The sequence below is a fragment of the Sitodiplosis mosellana genome, unplaced genomic scaffold (genome assembly GCF_009176505.1).
Source record: "Sitodiplosis mosellana isolate CC-2019 unplaced genomic scaffold, AAFC_SMos_1.0 Smas_scaffold_6226, whole genome shotgun sequence".
Classification (NCBI taxonomy): Eukaryota; Metazoa; Arthropoda; class Insecta; order Diptera; family Cecidomyiidae; genus Sitodiplosis; species Sitodiplosis mosellana.
Genome location: NW_022601467.1, coordinates 9924163 through 9941598, shown reverse-complemented (window position 1 = coordinate 9941598; position 17436 = coordinate 9924163). Strand labels below are relative to the sequence as shown.

General features: G+C 36.1%; 2 protein-coding genes across 6 annotated transcripts; one reads left to right on the top strand and one right to left on the bottom strand.

The window, feature by feature from the left end:
* Positions 1-871: 871 nt before the first annotated feature.
* LOC129579214 (E3 ubiquitin-protein ligase RNF19B-like) lies at positions 872-16673 on the top strand. 5 transcript variants are annotated; one of them, XM_055469062.1, is made up of 11 exons: positions 872-1607; positions 6859-6897; positions 7377-7826; positions 8966-9459; positions 9573-9911; positions 10000-10136; positions 10238-10335; positions 14804-15156; positions 15292-15427; positions 15552-15647; positions 15738-16673. In XM_055469062.1, the coding sequence occupies exons 3-11, from the start codon at positions 7527-7529 to the stop codon at positions 16173-16175; spliced, it is 2391 nt and encodes a 796-aa protein (XP_055325037.1). In that variant the 5' UTR covers positions 872-1607; positions 6859-6897; positions 7377-7526; the 3' UTR covers positions 16176-16673. The 5 variants fall into 5 exon arrangements, with proteins under 5 accessions (XP_055325037.1, XP_055325035.1, XP_055325036.1 ...); XM_055469060.1 differs by having other exon boundaries at positions 904-1607; positions 7143-7826; XM_055469063.1 differs by having other exon boundaries at positions 1592-1861; positions 7143-7826.
* On the bottom strand, positions 10518-13922 carry LOC129579220 (uncharacterized). Its single transcript, XM_055469074.1, has 8 exons — positions 13791-13922; positions 12858-12991; positions 12549-12752; positions 12208-12399; positions 11944-12072; positions 11514-11827; positions 11207-11386; positions 10518-11090 (listed from the first exon to the last, which is right to left on the bottom strand). Exons 2-8 carry the CDS (start codon positions 12972-12974, stop codon positions 10946-10948), a joined length of 1281 nt encoding a protein of 426 aa, XP_055325049.1. The 5' UTR covers positions 12975-12991; positions 13791-13922; the 3' UTR covers positions 10518-10945.
* Positions 16674-17436: the final 763 nt, after the last annotated feature.

Here is a 17436-nt window from a genome sequence, read left to right as displayed (position 1 = left end):
GTGCTAAATGTAAAATGATGGTAAAAACGAAGCGAGTTTTTTTTCCACAACCCTTTATTTTAAGGAGGTCAAAACACTCCTGAATATTTCCAGGTTATAATTGAAAATCTGTAACCATTTTCTGTTGTTGTCATTAAACAGTGCACAGGTGACAACAAGACATACAATCGATATTCAATCAAAAAGGATTTGGTGATTGCGTTCAATGAATACTTTGAGAATTTCTTGTCGACCAATTCTACAAATCCATATTAGGTCTTTTATAACACACGCATATAGACAGACCATTTCGGAGAAGGTGAAATGATAAAGAAATTCAGAAATGGATAAAAATTTAGCTTTGTTGATTCATTACTATTTTACAATCAATCGACAGGGGCATGAAATTCTAACATTGGATGCAAGATTGGTTCGGATTAATAATGAATTCGCATGTGATGTGCTTCCAATACGTGTGATTCGATATTCCATCTAATGGACCAACTAATTAATGTTGATTAGGCAGTTATTACCATTGACATAGTATAATTGCTACTCAAAAATGACATTCCCAATTATATTGATAATTCAAGTTGAAATTAATTTTATCCAGAAAAGATTGAATTAGAGTGAAATTAAAAATAAAAATAGAAACAATAAGAAAATGAAAAAATGAAAAAGCGATGTCGCGACAAAAGCAAAACGACAACGGAATTTGAGTAGCGCTCCTAAAGTTTATACTAACCTCTATGTATTTAACGATCAAGTACAATGGTTTTCAACTTGAGTAAAGTTGAATAGTACTAAATACTCAACACATGCTGACAACATGAATTCATTTTTTTTCTCGTTCCGTTTTTGACATTTTTCTATGGACGCACAGACACAAGCACAACAATGAAATTCTCACCAATATGTTGACATTGTTTGAACATTCACTAACGCCGTCACATTCACCAGCAAGCAGCAGTAGCAATAATAATAAATGTTTGCTTTCTGTATGGTTATCGTGGTAAACGAAAGACAGACTGCGAAATATACATTACAAACAGTACACACAGTTTCATAATTTTCATCCACACACAGAAGCAAACCGTATGAAGAGAAGAAAAAGAAGAAAAAGAAGAAGAAGAAGAAGAAAAATAAAGAAAAATAAAGAAATAACATTGAGACAGTGAGTGAGAGCAGAAAAACACAGACAGAAGTAAAGGGACGTACATTAAACGTTTCACATTTTGCATTCGAAAGAAGACTACGTACAAAAATGCAATAGATTTATTTGATTGCAATTTGTACATTTGTGAGTCAATCTCAATTGTGTAGACGTTTCAAATAGTGATTTCCCATTTGTGTCCATCGGTTTTTCGTCTCCTCGGTCTGAATTTGTGTTTTTTTTTCATTCTCCTATTCAACACATTCATTTTTAATACACACAAGGAGAAACAGCAAGAAGAAAAAATACAGAAAAAAAAATAAATAGAAACGAAGTGAAGAGACAGTGAGCCAATTAAAATTAACACGAAATATTTTGGCTGTACAAACGCAACAGTGTCGACAGTGACATCGAATCACGGTGAAAAAGAGAGCGAAAAAAAACACACACACATATCATACGGGGACACGAGATGGTAAGTTTAAGTCGAACAAAAAAAAGTAATAATAATGTACGCAGAAGGCGACTCAAAAGCAATAAAACATATTGCGTGATTAGATGCAAAGGATTGATCAAAACGAGTGGATTCACTTGGAATCGTTTTCAATAATTTCGATTGTGTTTGGTTTATTTTTTGATCTTTGTATTGCTGTTGAAAGCAAGAGACACATTCATTGGTATTAATCATAATATTTTTATCACTGTCATTCGATCGACGGCTAAAAATAGGTAATTCAATAATAATCATTTTCAACTAAAATGAAACTTGTTTGCTAAATGAATGGCAAGCCCGAGAAGGTAAAGATGAAATTAGTACCAAATACAAAGCCGAACTTGTGACGGAGCGACCGTAATTCATTTGAAAATCTCAATACACTAAACATATCGAAAAAAAGTACCGAACGAACAGAAGCAAAATAACACACAGCGAGAGAAAGAGCAAAACAACAATTGAATATTATTGACGGAAATTATTGTATGTGTAGTGTTAAGTACGTTCCCAGTGAAACGAGATGTTTTCTTGTTAATTTATCGACTTTATTGGCAAAATCTAGCGATTGCAAAAATGAAAACATATCAAAATGGCCTTTAGTTTGTTCTTTCTCTCGGCCAAATTCCCCATCGTTCCAATTGTATTCACACAGAGAGTTTTTTTTTTATAAACGATAACATTGTGAGTGAGTGCGTGTTCAGTGATATATATAAAACCGAGGTCCAGGCAGATCAACTGAATGAAATTTAACGACTCAACAGAAATTCATAATTGAAAAATTATTAGCACCCAAAACCTCGACTAAATTCATCAGATGAAAGAGAAGAGGAAAAAAAACAACAAATTGATACGTTACGGGTGTTGGAATGCTGCGAATGATTCATATCGGCTGTGATGTGCACACATCATGTGTACAATGTACATACAAACACATACTCGTGTCGAGCCCGTTCTGGAAATTCATTGCGTGAAATTTTTCAAATGTTTTAAAATCTTACAACATCAAGTTACACATGAAAAAAGCAACAACAACAACAGCAACAAAATGAAATATGAAATCACAAATACAAAACTAAATGCGAAACAAATGTCATGCCAGGGTGGAGGAGGCGGAGATAGAATTGAAATTGTTAATGCATTTCGACCGAACAGCAATTATGAGAGCGCAATATTTGAGGGACAGAACAAAATGACAAAATGTTTAGGTGTGCATTAGCAATAATTGATATTTGAATGACGGCTGTTTTTTTTTATCTGTGCCTATTAAGAACGGAGTGATAAATATCTGTGCGGTGTGTGATGCCTAACGACACTATAAATATGTGTATTCAATCAAGTGGCGTGTGGTGGCCGTGTCTCAGTGTGTGTGTGTGTGCTTGTGCATTATCAAATAGTATCATGGTTGCGACCCCACAATAGAAGGGAAATGCAAACCGAAGAATTTACAAATAATCACATTGTTGGCATATACTCAATGTCCAACAATCACACAGTAATAATAACAATTTGCTAACGTGTAAATGCTTCTCGGACAAATGGAATGGATCCAGTTTCAATACCAGTTCGCATGGATATATGACGAATAAATTTTTTTTATAATCAGTTTGCATTTCAAATGCGAATGAACATTTTACGGACGACAGAAAATTGAAAGAAAGAAGAAAAAAAACACAAAACAGCAGAAAATAACGAGACAAACGAATGTTGTTTTATCTGTTCTCGTGAGAATTGTTTCTATGCGTTGCCAAACACACCGACACACAGACACACATTGAACAACAAGAAGCTAAGAAAAACACAGCACACAATGATTGCACAATTAACCAATTAAGAGCCTCAATTACGTTGAGATTTGGCAATTCGCACCACATGAATGAGTTGTGTCGGGCCCAGAGTAATTAAGCGTCCATTCATACCGAATTGGCTGGTGTGTTGTTATTTTCTTTTCTTTTTGGACACAAAAGCGAATCGAAAATTAATAGAGTCTCATCAAAAACCAACGAAAGACTTGAAAGCAGAAAGCAAAACATAACACACAAAAAAGAGAGAGTGAAACGGATTTTTTTTATCGGAATACGATTTTTTTTTTTTACAAGTTTCTTCTTCATTTTTTAATCCAAAAATACGCTTTTTTCAACATGTTTCCTCTTCTTCTAATCAATGAACAATCATTTTTTTGCGCACGCTCGTGCGATCGTCCATCATAATTGTGTCGTTTGTAAAAGTAAGAGGATGACTGGATGTATAGACGAATTTATGCAAAAAAAAAAAATAATTGAATAAACACATGAAGTGTGCTAAAGAAATGCGCCAAAGAAATGCGAAAACTTGTAAATCGAATTAGATAATTTCATCCGGGGTGTGCTAGATTAGATATAGATATCGGACGAAAAAAAAATGGGCAACTCTGATTTTGCTGTGTCACAAATCCGATTTAATTCAAGATAAGAGTACGGCATTTTGCACATTGGCCTAGGTAGCCGATCAATGGTCATACGGTAGGCAGGCAGATAAATGAAGAAGAGAATGAGGTTTCAACCATGCCGTTTATGGGCATTTAATAGCAGGAAAATGAGTTGTCAATATAGGTTGTTTCTTTTTCTGCGGAAAAAAGAGCGTGTATCGTTTAAACTGAACGAATATGGTCAATTTTATGTCGGTGTATGTTTATATAAAATACATGATCAGTGGCCAATATTTATGAGCGGACGAACGAACGAACGAGTGAACGAACAAGAAAAAAAACTAACAGCCAAGCACTTGATGAAGAAACACGTTGACGGACCACGTTTACTTTCACTTTATCGTCGGATACGTATGCGTATTGAATTATCGCTTCAGGCCCCTGGACTAGTGTGCTTATGAAGTTTTGCCATTGCCTGCCCGAGCTTATAAGCCAATATCTTCGCTGTGCAACAAAGAGAGTTAATTCGGTTTCGATTTCATTATTTACATTGTCTTTGTTGTTGATGGTTTTAGTCAATGGACTAGTCATTTCGGTTCGTTAGCAAAATCATTGATAATGGTCATATGATCAATGCGCATTGGCAATCGATCAAATGGATATAAAATGATCTATTTGATTTATTTGATTTTCGGCCACAACTCTATCGATACCAAATATCAAACGACCAATCTATTTTGGCCCCCACATATCATGCAATCCACACCTTTCATGTTCATGAATCAACATTACATTCCATTGAATCAAAGTTCAACTGACTCGTTTTTTTTATTGAAAATTCTTCACTCAAATTCGCTGACAAATATAATAAACAATGATGGGTGTTTTTTTTTTCTTTCATTCGTTGGTGTTGTTGTTTATTTGTTTCAAGAATCACACACAAATTTCTTTGAATGATGCACGCGATCGTAGTCACGCACCATTAAAGCTTCAATTGTATGCGCCTTACAGATATTTAAATTAACCTCCGTGTTCAGCGTTCAGTGCGGGTTATTCACATATCGAGAAATATTAAATAGAAAGAAAGAAAAAAAAACATACATAAACTAAAACCAAACCAAATATTGAAATTGGTTTCATAACAACATTGTGCGCAATTTGTGAGTGGGATTTTTCTTGACTTATCTGATCAAATTGATGCTCTATTTAAATAGAAATGAACCATTTGTTGTGTTGGATTGATTGAAAAACAAAATATCATCTCGTTGCCTTTAACTTATAATTTTCAAAAGGCACACTCTAAAGTGGTCCTTAATAACCCGTTCTCTCCATGTGCCTGTGTGCAAACAACGTCAATGTGTGTTTTTTTCTTCTTATTATTTTTCCGTTTGTATCATTCATTTCGCATTCATTGACAATTTTATTGCTGATTTGCCAGTTTTGTCGTCATCGATTCCGTCGCATTTCATTCCTGCTTCTTCTTCATCATCATCATATTAATCATACGCTATTTGCTCGTTTGTTTAAACGTTCTAAATAAATAAACTCACTTGAACCGCATACGATAGCTCAACTCGCCGCTCACAACAACCATCGTCACACATTAATCTAACATTACATCAAAAAATAGCAGCAACAATTCATTAAAAAGAGTCGCACAATGAAAGACTGTCGCTGCGATTAAATATTCCAATTTTTGGCGCTTGCGGAAAAAAAAAATTAAATCAATAGTATATTACTTATTCTGAGCTTCCGACTTGAAATGAAATAGCAAATGAATGGTACACTACTGCGGTGGGATATAGTGTATAAGTGTTTTGTGTTTTTTTTTGTTTCTATTCGTTTTGGTTATGACCGAACTACCACAATGCCATAATATCTTGCCCATTTGCGGTTTGTTTCCTTTAGGCAAAAAAAATGCGGCTGTGAATTTTTGATCGTACATTAATGGCAATCCACATAGATAGTCAATTTAGTTATTTTCATACCAAACACGATCAAAAGCAGTTTAAACCAAAGGCTGACAACGATCATAATCAGTTCACAAGATAAATGAGCGTATACGCTCGCGCCAAACACTTGCCCCATTGCGGTGACAATACCAATATCATTCGCGCGCGCCAATTGTTTTTTCTCTCACTCTTTGTTTTTCGTCTGTTTGTTTGCTTGTTCGTTCGTTTGTTGGTAATGTCTCGCACAAGTGAATCAATAGCAAGCCATAATATCATTGATGTTGTGCTGCTGCTGTTGTTGTCATCATCAATTTGAATATGTTGCCTCTTTTTGATATTTTGATTTGACCCGTAATAAATACGTCATTCTATGAGAATATGCATCAAATTCAATTATGGAGCACAGTGTTTTTTATATGTATGGAGTGTAGTGCGCCGTTCCATTCCGTTCCGCATCACATTGTCCTATAAATGAGCACACACTTACAAAATTTATACAACCTTTGGCCGTAGAACGTTTTGGAGAGAAAGAAGAATGACAAGCAAGAAGAAAAATAATGCCCGATTGATGCCACCGAATGTGGGTTTTGTGTTTCTCGCACAGAAAACAAAAGCAGTCGATTCGATCAGGACTTTTCTCTCTCTCTCTCTCTCTCTCTCTCTCTCTCTCTCTCTCTCTAGCTCTCTGTGCGTCGGTGTGTATACAAATTCTTCGCAAGCATTGAGCTAGATTTCATCAAGTAATTTTTTTCTCGTTCTATGTTATTTCGTTGCTCTTGCCATTCGCGTTACGCGAGATACGTATTAATCATTTTTTCTGTTTCATTCTGATATCATATTAATGTTGTGTGCTGCGTTTTCTTTTTCGTTGTTCCAGACTGAATCAACAGAAGCCTATTCGCACATACAGCCGGCCGTACGTAATCCACCAAACACCATCAATTGTTTATAAACTCATTTCTCTTGCTATCCCATTTTACGTTAAGTTTTTGTGTATTTTACGGTTTATTCGAAACTGAACGAGAAAACAACAGCATACACAATAGGAACAACAACATTATTTATAACAACATACATTACCGAGCACATTTTAATTAGAATTTATTAAAAAGAAAAAAGATTGTTCATAATATTTTCAATATTTGAATGTGCACACGATAGAGTAATTACACTCACAACAACGCGAGAAAAGGAAACGACGCGTCGATTTAGAGAAGAGAAAGATAGAAAAAAAACGATAACACATAATATAGAAATAACGAAATAATTTAGCTGCAAAGTGAAATTGAAACGATAATCAAAGTCGGCACACAATAACAATATCAAAAGAGAGAGAGAAAAAAAAAATAAAAAATAAAAATATAATATTATTAATACACACATATACAAATACAGCGCGAGATCGAGTGAAAAAAAAAACAACAACAACAACAACCGTACAACAAGTGTAAAGTGTTAAGGCGAGAAACGATAGAAGCAAAATCGTGTGTGCGCCCGCAAGATAACAACAATTTTTAGTTTCCTTCGTGTTTTCACACATAAATTATGAGCAGTAATAATTCAAGTAGTGGCAATTCAAATCGAAATGGTTTCATTTTTCCGGATTTTTCGCTAAGACGATTGTTGCTGCAAACACGAACCGGCCGCACTCCATTCACAACGCGAATGTGTGATGTGGAACGCGGTGGTGCATCGAATCCAAATAGCGGTGTGGTTGCGAATGGCATCGGAAATAGCGCTAATAGCAACAAACATGAAAAAACCAGCCACGGATCGGCCCTAAGCAATGGCAGCAGTGGCAGCGGCGGCAGTGGAGTCAGCGGTGGTGATGTGTCATCAGGCAAAGTAAGTTCCTTGTTTGCGATTTTCAATGTTATTATGCACAATTTTAGGAACACCTTCTGTAATTTGCTTGCTATATCTTTATTCACTTTGGGTAGTAATTCATAAATTCCCTAGACGTAATCAGAATTTATTATTATCGGGAATTTCAATCAAACGAATAATTTCCCGTAAACAAAAGCATTGCGTTTTAAAATTCCACCATTCCGACGAAAACAAAACAATATAAAAACCATTGATGTGTTGTTGAAGGCTCAATTTATCTAGTTTGCAATGCTCATTCCATTTCTGAAAAGTAAAAATTTCGGCAATGTTTGTGAGCGTGGAATCGAACGTGGTTTGCTCAAGATTTTCGCCCAAAATTACACAAAATGTATCGAAATTTCCTCAGAATTAAGTATATATATATATATCAATCAGCACATGAAATTGATAGTTGATACCATGATGATATAATTTCGAAACACTTCCGTTTTCATGTGTAAAACAATACAAAATGAATAAAAATAAGAAGAAGAAAACAAATCACACATCATTTTTTATTCTGTGTTTGATACATTCAAGCCGTCATTATTAGATAGAGACGAAATTAAACTTATTATCTCATTCTTTTCAATGACTATTGTATTGCGTCACAAACTACGACGACGCTGTGTGGATCAATTGGTTTTTCGTCGAAATCGGTCGCTTTTGCCGGTTTTTTCTTGAAATTTCTGGCTTCACTTTTCGAAAATCATCCAATTTCGATGCCAATTTGTTGTAATATGTTTGCAATATTGTCGGTTTTTTGTTAACAATATCATTGGTTGCATGTTAATTTAGCACCTATTTTCCTGGTTTCATTCGGGCGCTATTCCTTTTGAATAAAGAATACCTGTTAATTCAATGTGTAGATCACAGTGTGATATGTGGGTGTTATGTGTTGATGACATGAGCATCGAAAAAAATTGGTACAATTAGAGAAGATATTCGTTCAATCAGGATATAACTGACATTGAAACAAATCATAAACGACTGCTCAATAAATTAGTCGTGCTATTTTTGGATTTATGTTCAACATAACAAACTCATTCATTCGCACACAAATTGATGACGCTCTTACGACTGTTTTTTTTTATTGCGCTTCGCATTTTATTTTGCAGAGTAATGCCGACGCGCTGACTCAAAATCAGAGAACACACGCATCGTCGTCGACATCGTCGTCGTCGTCGACACATCAACACAATGGAAACAATCAACGAATTAATTCAAGCGGATCGTCATGTGGTGGCGGCAGTGGCGGTGCTGGCAGTAATTCGAGCAGCAACAACAGCACAAACAACAACAATCGAACCAATCGAAACAGTCAAGAGTGTCCCCTATGCTATAGCCCGGAGCCGTCACAAGGATTTTATACGATGCTGAATTGCAAACATTATGCATGCCGTTCGTGTTTGGAGAGTTATTTAACGATCGAAATATTTGAATCACGGACAGAGATCGCATGCACACAATGCTCGGATGCGATGCATCCCAGTGATATTGAAACACTGCTACGCACATCGCCAACCATCATGAAAAAATACGAAGATTTTATGGTACGGCGTGTTCTACTCTCGGATCCAGATTCAAGATGGTGTCCAGCACCCGATTGCAGGTAACCTATTCAAAATTCGATTTTGAAACCGTAATAACTGGACTCTATTCGATTTGAAATTCATTGCATTGGCCGCATTTTGTTCATACATCTTCTTTTTTTTGCTTCCGCAGTTACGCTGTTATCGCCACTGGATGTGCGTCGTGTCCACGTATTAAATGCGAACGCCCTGGCTGTGATGTTAATTTTTGCTACCATTGTAAAGCTGAATGGCATCCGGATCAAACGTGCGATGCTGCACGTGCATCAAGGCAAAGTCCGATGCGAGCACCATCGGGAAGTATCAGTCAAGACTCTCAGCATCGTACCGATGACATCAAACCATGCCCACGCTGTCAAGTGCTGATCGTTAAAATGGATGACGGTTCATGCAATCACATGGTGTGCGCTGTTTGCGGCTCCGAATTCTGTTGGCTATGCATGAAAGAGATAAGCGACCTACACTATTTAAGGTAATGATTTTATAACGAAGAAAATACAAACAGCCGCCACACATTTGAGCGAATCCAAACTAATTGATTTGTGTTCGTTTGACTTTAGTCCGTCGGGATGCACATTTTGGGGAAAGAAACCGTGGTCACGCAAAAAGAAACTGCTATGGCAACTGGGAACATTGGTTGGAGCACCGGTTGGAATTGCTTTAGTTGCTGGAATCGCTGTGCCGGCTATGATTATAGGTAAGCCAAGGGGCGAATTTTTTTTTTTTCGTTTTTACTTTTTCATGTGACATGTCGACGACACGTGATCTTACGTCTATTGCTTTCCATTCAATTTACAGGTATACCCGTTTGGATTGGGCGGAAATTGCACACAAGATATCGTCTGTCGGGCAAACACAAACGGAATTTCGCAATGCTTGGCGGTGTCGCAGCTTCGGTGAGTATTTCATTTTGTTTTTCATATGATTCTCGTTACGAAATCTTTCGTCATTATCATTCGTTGAAACATTGCTCAGCATGCACTCGAAAGGGATTCCGGAGAAATCGTGTTTCTATATTTTTGCCTGGCAATCGATTCGAATCTCGTCTCGAACGAAATAAAGAAAAAAAACATCAGAATTCATTTTTTCATGTAGTTTATTTCATGCCATACTTTTAACATATCAATTCTAAACATCTTTTCTTCTGGTTAGGATTTAATCGTCATGCATTCGAATCTAGTGTCAATGCACACATGTTTCTAAGCGAATTGATACTGATTATAATCAATATTGAGTTTATTAAAGCGTTGTCATCAATTGCTATCTTCGGATTGATGGATTGATCTTCTTTTTTGCTTGATGTATTTTTTTTTTTGTTTAAATTAAATATTAGTTGTTGCTATTATTGAGAGTATTCGAATGAATTATCAGTATTTAAATAAATAAAAAGAGTACGTGCTAAGTTAAAATATGTCCCTAACGGTGATATTTTCTTTTGTGTGTATTCGGTGTTTGATGAGTGCGATCTAATATGGATGTGTGTGTGTGTGTGTGTGTGTGGGCTCCTTAGAAAGATAGCTCTTCAATGTTGAGAACACCTTCTTTGTAGAGATCACGGAGCACATCGAGAAAACGTTGTTCGGCTTGCTGATTCCCAAGTGCAATATCAGCCGAACCGATGCACAGTAAAAGAGCTAAAAGTTGTGATTTCCTGTTGTTGTGAAGAAAAAGCACAAGCACAAATCGAATTATCAGCGATTGCAAATCACTTGAATTATGAATCACAAAGCACACACGGGACATTGGCTAATCGCACAACAAACTCACTTATAATCATCGAGTAGTTTTTCCTTCGTGTAGCTCAATGTCACTTCAATATCAATGTTGATTTTGTTGAGATTCTCCTTCATCATTGTGTAATAATGATTCAATAGCTTCTGTGTGTTGTCGCGTCGCAGTTTTGATGGCAAAGATGACAAAATCAATAAGGCGAGATCATTTGTTGGCCTACACATTGGATACACGTACAAAAAAGAAAAAAGAAAAATGAAAGAAAGAAAAAACAAACAAACCTTATAACAAGCTCATTAAATTAATGGTAATGATTTCGGGAAATCGGCCTAGAATCTCTTACCGGCTGTAGGTAATCATTTGCCAGTCCAAAATGACACAGTCGATGGATTTATTGCTATCGTCATCGGTTTCCGATTTCTCTTCCTTTAGCAACAAATTGTTGCACCAAAAATCGGTGTGCGTTATCAAGCCCATTGGTTCTATAGGCTGCAGTAATTTCTCAATAATTGACTTGGTCTTTAGTCTGATCACCTCCAGTGCTGCCAACTCATTGGTAAATCCATTGACTCCCTTCAAAAAGTTCACCAACTGTGGAAAACCCTGTTCAACTAGCTGCTGATAGCTCGATGTTGCCTTTGCTATTTGAAACAAAAACTAAACAAACACACACAATATTGCAATTCTATTAATAATAGATTAAAACTGGGCCAACTTGATTATTTTATACCATCTTATCATGTTCAATGAACTAATAATGTATAGTAGCTTACAGGATATTTTTCATTCAGATCCACTTTTTCTTTCAACTTCATGCCCAGTGTTAGTGAATGCACAGCAGCTATAGCTGTAATCGCACCTTCCGCTTCGTTCAAGCTCAAACCATTCGATAAATTGACAGTCTGTTCGAGAAATTGAGACACGACAAACGTACACACATATTAGTACATAGCACGCTTAAAAGATACATTCGACATCAATATCAACGTTGTTTTTTTCTAACGAATTTGTCAAAAATGAGATAAAGTTCGTCTTGCCTTAAATCCTAAGGGACGCATATCTTGTAGAACTAGTATACTCTCGGGTGGCTCTGGGCTCGCATTATCGTCCGGTGCATCGGAGAAACCAGATTTATACTTAGAATAAAAACATTTTGGCACCGCTATCGCTATCGGCTCGCAACCGGTTTTCAAATGCGCATTTTGAAAGTTCATTAAATCGGAATATATCTAAAGAAAAAATAACGAATGGAGCGGAGCGAGAAAAAAAAGACAGAAAAAAAACGTGTGTCAAAAACCATTAACAGACAAAGAAAACACATTAGCATATTGTACGAAAGCAACAAAACGGCAATGTGTCGTGATAATGTAATACAAACCTTCGTATAGAATTGAATTTCTCTCAAGTCGAATTGGTTAATCGTCACAAAATAGCGACCGAATGGATCTTGTGGCAAGAGTTTTATGACGATGTCTAATTGCTTTTCATTGCTATTGTCACCTATTTCATATTTGATGGAAGCCATAATTAAATCGCTCAAATTGCTCACACCGTGTTGACATATCGATTTGGCACTAAAATACTGAACACATAGAGAGACACAAGCAAATCGGTTAACCTTTCAAAATCCAATTATCGAGCTAAATGTATCGGCTTATAGAAAATGCAGTGAAATGGATTGAATTACATTGATTTTGACTTTGGCCTCTGATTTATCGTCATCCTTCAAGATATTCAACATCCAGGCTTCATTCATCGGCCAATTATTTTCCGAATTGCTCGAATCCTCTTCTGAATCCGACATCGTATTGTAATCGAATGCTATTCACACAACGGATGAAGCGAATAGAGAAAGAAAAAACCAAACAACGACCGAAACAAATTAGTTGAATATATTCTACAAGCGAGTTTGTTTTGATTTTCTCTATTGACATGAAAAAAAAAATTATGAATTTGATAGCTTTCACTGCCAAAAAGGCGTCAATTCATTAATTCATCAACATCAATTTTATCTATGCCTGCTATATTATGCATGCGTTTATTGAGAGAGTCTGGCCTTTGTGTGAGCACGTGTTTTTTTTCTCTCCCTCTTATGAGCTTTGCTTGCTTGCTAGCCCACAGAAGACGCATTTCTATTTTCGGAACATTTTTTTCCCCTTCCCTCTGTGCCGTCCAACCATTTCCAATATATGAGATGCTGATCGCGATTGCGTTAAAATCAATTCAAGTGCCATAAAGGGACTAACAAGATATAATTGAAAAACGTTTGCCTCAATCAAATTGTGGCCAATTTTTTTTTGTTCAGTCTCCGCTTATTTTTGGATGTTCGTCTGATTACATTATTGATTTATGTTGTGATTCTTTGTTATGAGCTGTATATCTATATACATTACAAAGAGGCTGCGTTTATGAGCATCACTTGTGTTAAAATTCAATTATTGTTTTTGTTTGTTTTGAGCACTTTGAGTCGAATAAAAAGTTTAAATTCCGTTCACTTCAAACAATTTATTCACAAAAGGTTCAAACTTCACCGATTGATTTTATGTACTTATCAAAATTCGCAGACACATTCAAAAATGAAATCTCAGATTAAACGGATGCAAAAGAAGACGTTTTTTACCTATGCAAAAATAGAATGTGTAACTTTTATGTCTGGTTCTTAAAATGTAATAAAACAAATAACAGTATAGACAGAAGCAATTCGGCAGACTAAAATACCATGCCTCTTTATCACACCGACTGTCCTATGCGAATGAACTTCCTTCTAATAGCGAGAATTTGGTGAGTCGCTTCCTTTTTTCCTCCCTTTCTCTCTCTCTCTCTCTCTCTCTCTCTCGCGCTCTCTCTCTCTCTCGCTCGCTCGCCTGCTCTTCCTTTTCTCTCATTTCACCATCCGATGAATAAAACACATGTATACAGTGTTAACTGGAAGTGAGGCTTTTCCCTTATATTTGACGCCGCGCAAAGCGTCCTCTTGTCACATTTCAACGTACAACACGTATTTTTCGATCCAGGTCGTATCAATGCGTGTTTTCACTATATTTCATTTTCGGGCTATGAGGAACGAAGGATAAAAAAGGGTACTCATGTGTGTATATGTATATGTATGGGTGTGTTTTGTGCTTATGCGCTTTCGCTCCGTATGCAGCTGTGAACGAAACAATCACACACCACACACACACACACACACACACGCACAGCGAGAAAGAGAGACTCCACACTAAGATAACAACAGTTACAACAATTTCTCCATGTTTGGCATTGAGGAAATTGGTAACGCACAGAGACGTTCAGCATATTCTAGTTTGATGGGAGATGCTTTAAAGCTCGGCTACTTCAAACCAATGACAACACAAAACATGTTATCGTTAAATTTGTCAATTCAGAGGCGTCTATTATCTATATGATTCACTTGAGCGTAGAACTTTTGCACTCTGCATGTATGCTGATGTTCATTCGTTTTATTTCTTCTCCCGTGACCTTTACAATACTTGTTCCGTGGTGCTGACGAGAGAATATTTTATATGACCCTGATTTTTTGTTGTTCTTAATTTTCTGTTTTTGTTTTAAATGGTTTCATTAACGACACGCATTTATTTGATTATTTTGTTTTTGTTTTTGGCTCACACATAGATACTTGTATCACCAGTTTTGGCTGGCTTAGCGGTGGCCATCGGTGTGCCGATCTTATTATTTTATGTGTATGGCGTGGTTCCAGTTTCGCTGTGCCGAGCCGGCTGTGCGGTGTCAACAACACGTGATGGTTTTAAATTTGATTTTGACGAAGAGGACAACAGTTCACGGAATCATGATGCAGCCAGTGTTGATGCCGTGTCACGCATCGGTGCGACGAGCATCGGTGAAGTTAGCTTAAGTGTAGTAAGCGGAAGTCAGTTGGGCGCCTCATCGCACAATAATGCATTTACATTGGCACAATCGAATGCAAATCGAGAGTCAACTACAGCTCTATCAGGAAGTATTACTGGGTGAGTCATTAACAACGAATTTATTAGCAAATTAACATTTAAATGACAAACGTAAAAACGACAAAATAAAAAAAACGACAACAACAACAACAGCAACGTCGTAATGATATTTATTTATGTAAAAAAAAATTTTAGAAATAAAATGGAAGTACAAGCTGATGTCAGCGCCTCCGAAACTGCATCTGCAGTCACATGTGTCAGCGAAAAGTCAAATAATACACAAAATGACAACGCATCAACAAGGGCTCTGGCCGGTTCAATGTACAAACAGGTGAATATCCGGATCAACGTTTTTTTTTTATTCTCGACTCATCGAGTAGACGAAATATCAAATCGAAGAACAATAGAATCAATAAAATAATAACAATTTGTCATATTTTCTTTCCTTTCCACAGCACATAGGATCATCGAATGTAAGCGAAGATGGTGCTTCAGAGCGCGTTCGCTTCGACAACATTGTTTACTATTCAATGGATGAGGCCATTGAAAAGGTATGTGAAGACGAAAACAAACATATTTCGTTTCGAATAGTTCAATAACTGATGATTTGTAATGACTTTCAAAACAAAAAAAATATTTAGGATGCCAACAACGCAGACAAAACAAGCGTCAGCAGTGAACGGTCGTTTAAATTGTGTGGAGATGATGGCGAATCAGCAGGGGTGACGTCATACAACAAACGAAACCGGTTATCACAACAAAATCGAAATGCCGGCATTGCAAAAGCAAATCCACCCGAAACGGATCAATTGATAGTGGAAAGTGATAACACGAAAGATGCTGTGACCGACGAGAGTACAGTGAAAACACAGCAACCGAGTAAGCTATCGCTAAATCTTAATCAAACTGCCGATCCAACGAACCAAGCCAGCACATCGGATACTTCGAATTCACAACTGAAAAATATGTCAAAAGCAGCTGTATTAAGGCATTTATTCTTCTCACCAATAAGTTCCAACAACAATGCTGCCACCGCCGAAACAACACCCAATGTAGCTTGTTCAAGGGAGACTAATTAATTTTTGAAAATTGTTCATCCAAAAATAGAAACACACACACAAAAACCAAAACATCGATTGATGTAGATGATGGAATGCTTTGCATTTTTAGCCCACAAAACAATCATCGATATACATATTTTCCATTCATTCCTTTTACAAAGCATGCTCAAGATGTACGAGTCGATTTTATTAACATTAACTCTATGACTATATTTTTTATTCATTACTCTGTCTAAATGCAAAAGAATGTGGTGTAGAATGGAATGTCATCGCTCGACCATACATGAGATGTGTGTTGTTCGATTTTATTGGGCTACTGATATCTAGCTTCTAAGTTCATGTACGATATTGATTATTAGCGTTAAGAGATATATATATATATAAAATAGATCAAAACGAATTGATTTCAACGGCGTATGAAAAGCTTTAGATATATATATACAGACAAACAATTTATGTTTACAATTTTAACAGAATAATTGATTGATGAAAAGAAGATGATGATGATGAACAAAAGTAAACCGATTTTTATTGCTTCCAGCATATAACATTCATACAACTGACAATGCATTGAATTTCCAAAATTTCCAAATTGCCACATTTTCATCTGTGCTTAGTTAAAAATCACATTCAAATCTACTTTATTTAAGAACTTTGCCAAAATTATTTTGAGTAAAAATGGAGCCAAACCATTTTCTGTGAAACCAACGCATTTCCTTCTTTTTCCTTTTTTTTTCTTCTTTTCAACGAAATTCGATATTTTGATTCAACATTTCGTAATAAATTAATCCATTATGAAAGAGAAAAAACGATTTATTTATATTGAGCTCAACTGCAAACATCGAACGAATTAAGGAAATTTGTAATTTTTTGTACAAAACTTTCAAAAATAATAAAAAAAAGAGTGAATTTGAAGCAGTCGCATTGGAACAACATCAAAACTTGTCGTTTTATTTCGTTTTATTTTTATGCTTTGTTTCGAACCACCTTCCATAGCGTGGTTAGAAAATCGTAAAATTGAACATTTTCATGGGAATTTTCATTTAAAACTATAGGAATGACCTTTGAAATGTGCATTTATTATTTGAAGAAGAACAATTTAAAAATGAAGTGAAACTACGATTCGAAGTGTTATATCTCTGGGATAAAGTCAATACATATGTATTCTGTATATCTATTGGTTCCAATGTGACGATATGATCGTTGCGATTCATTCGCCATTTGCCATCGCAAGCGGCTCTAATTTGTAGATGAATATTCAAATCTTGGTAAATTTGCC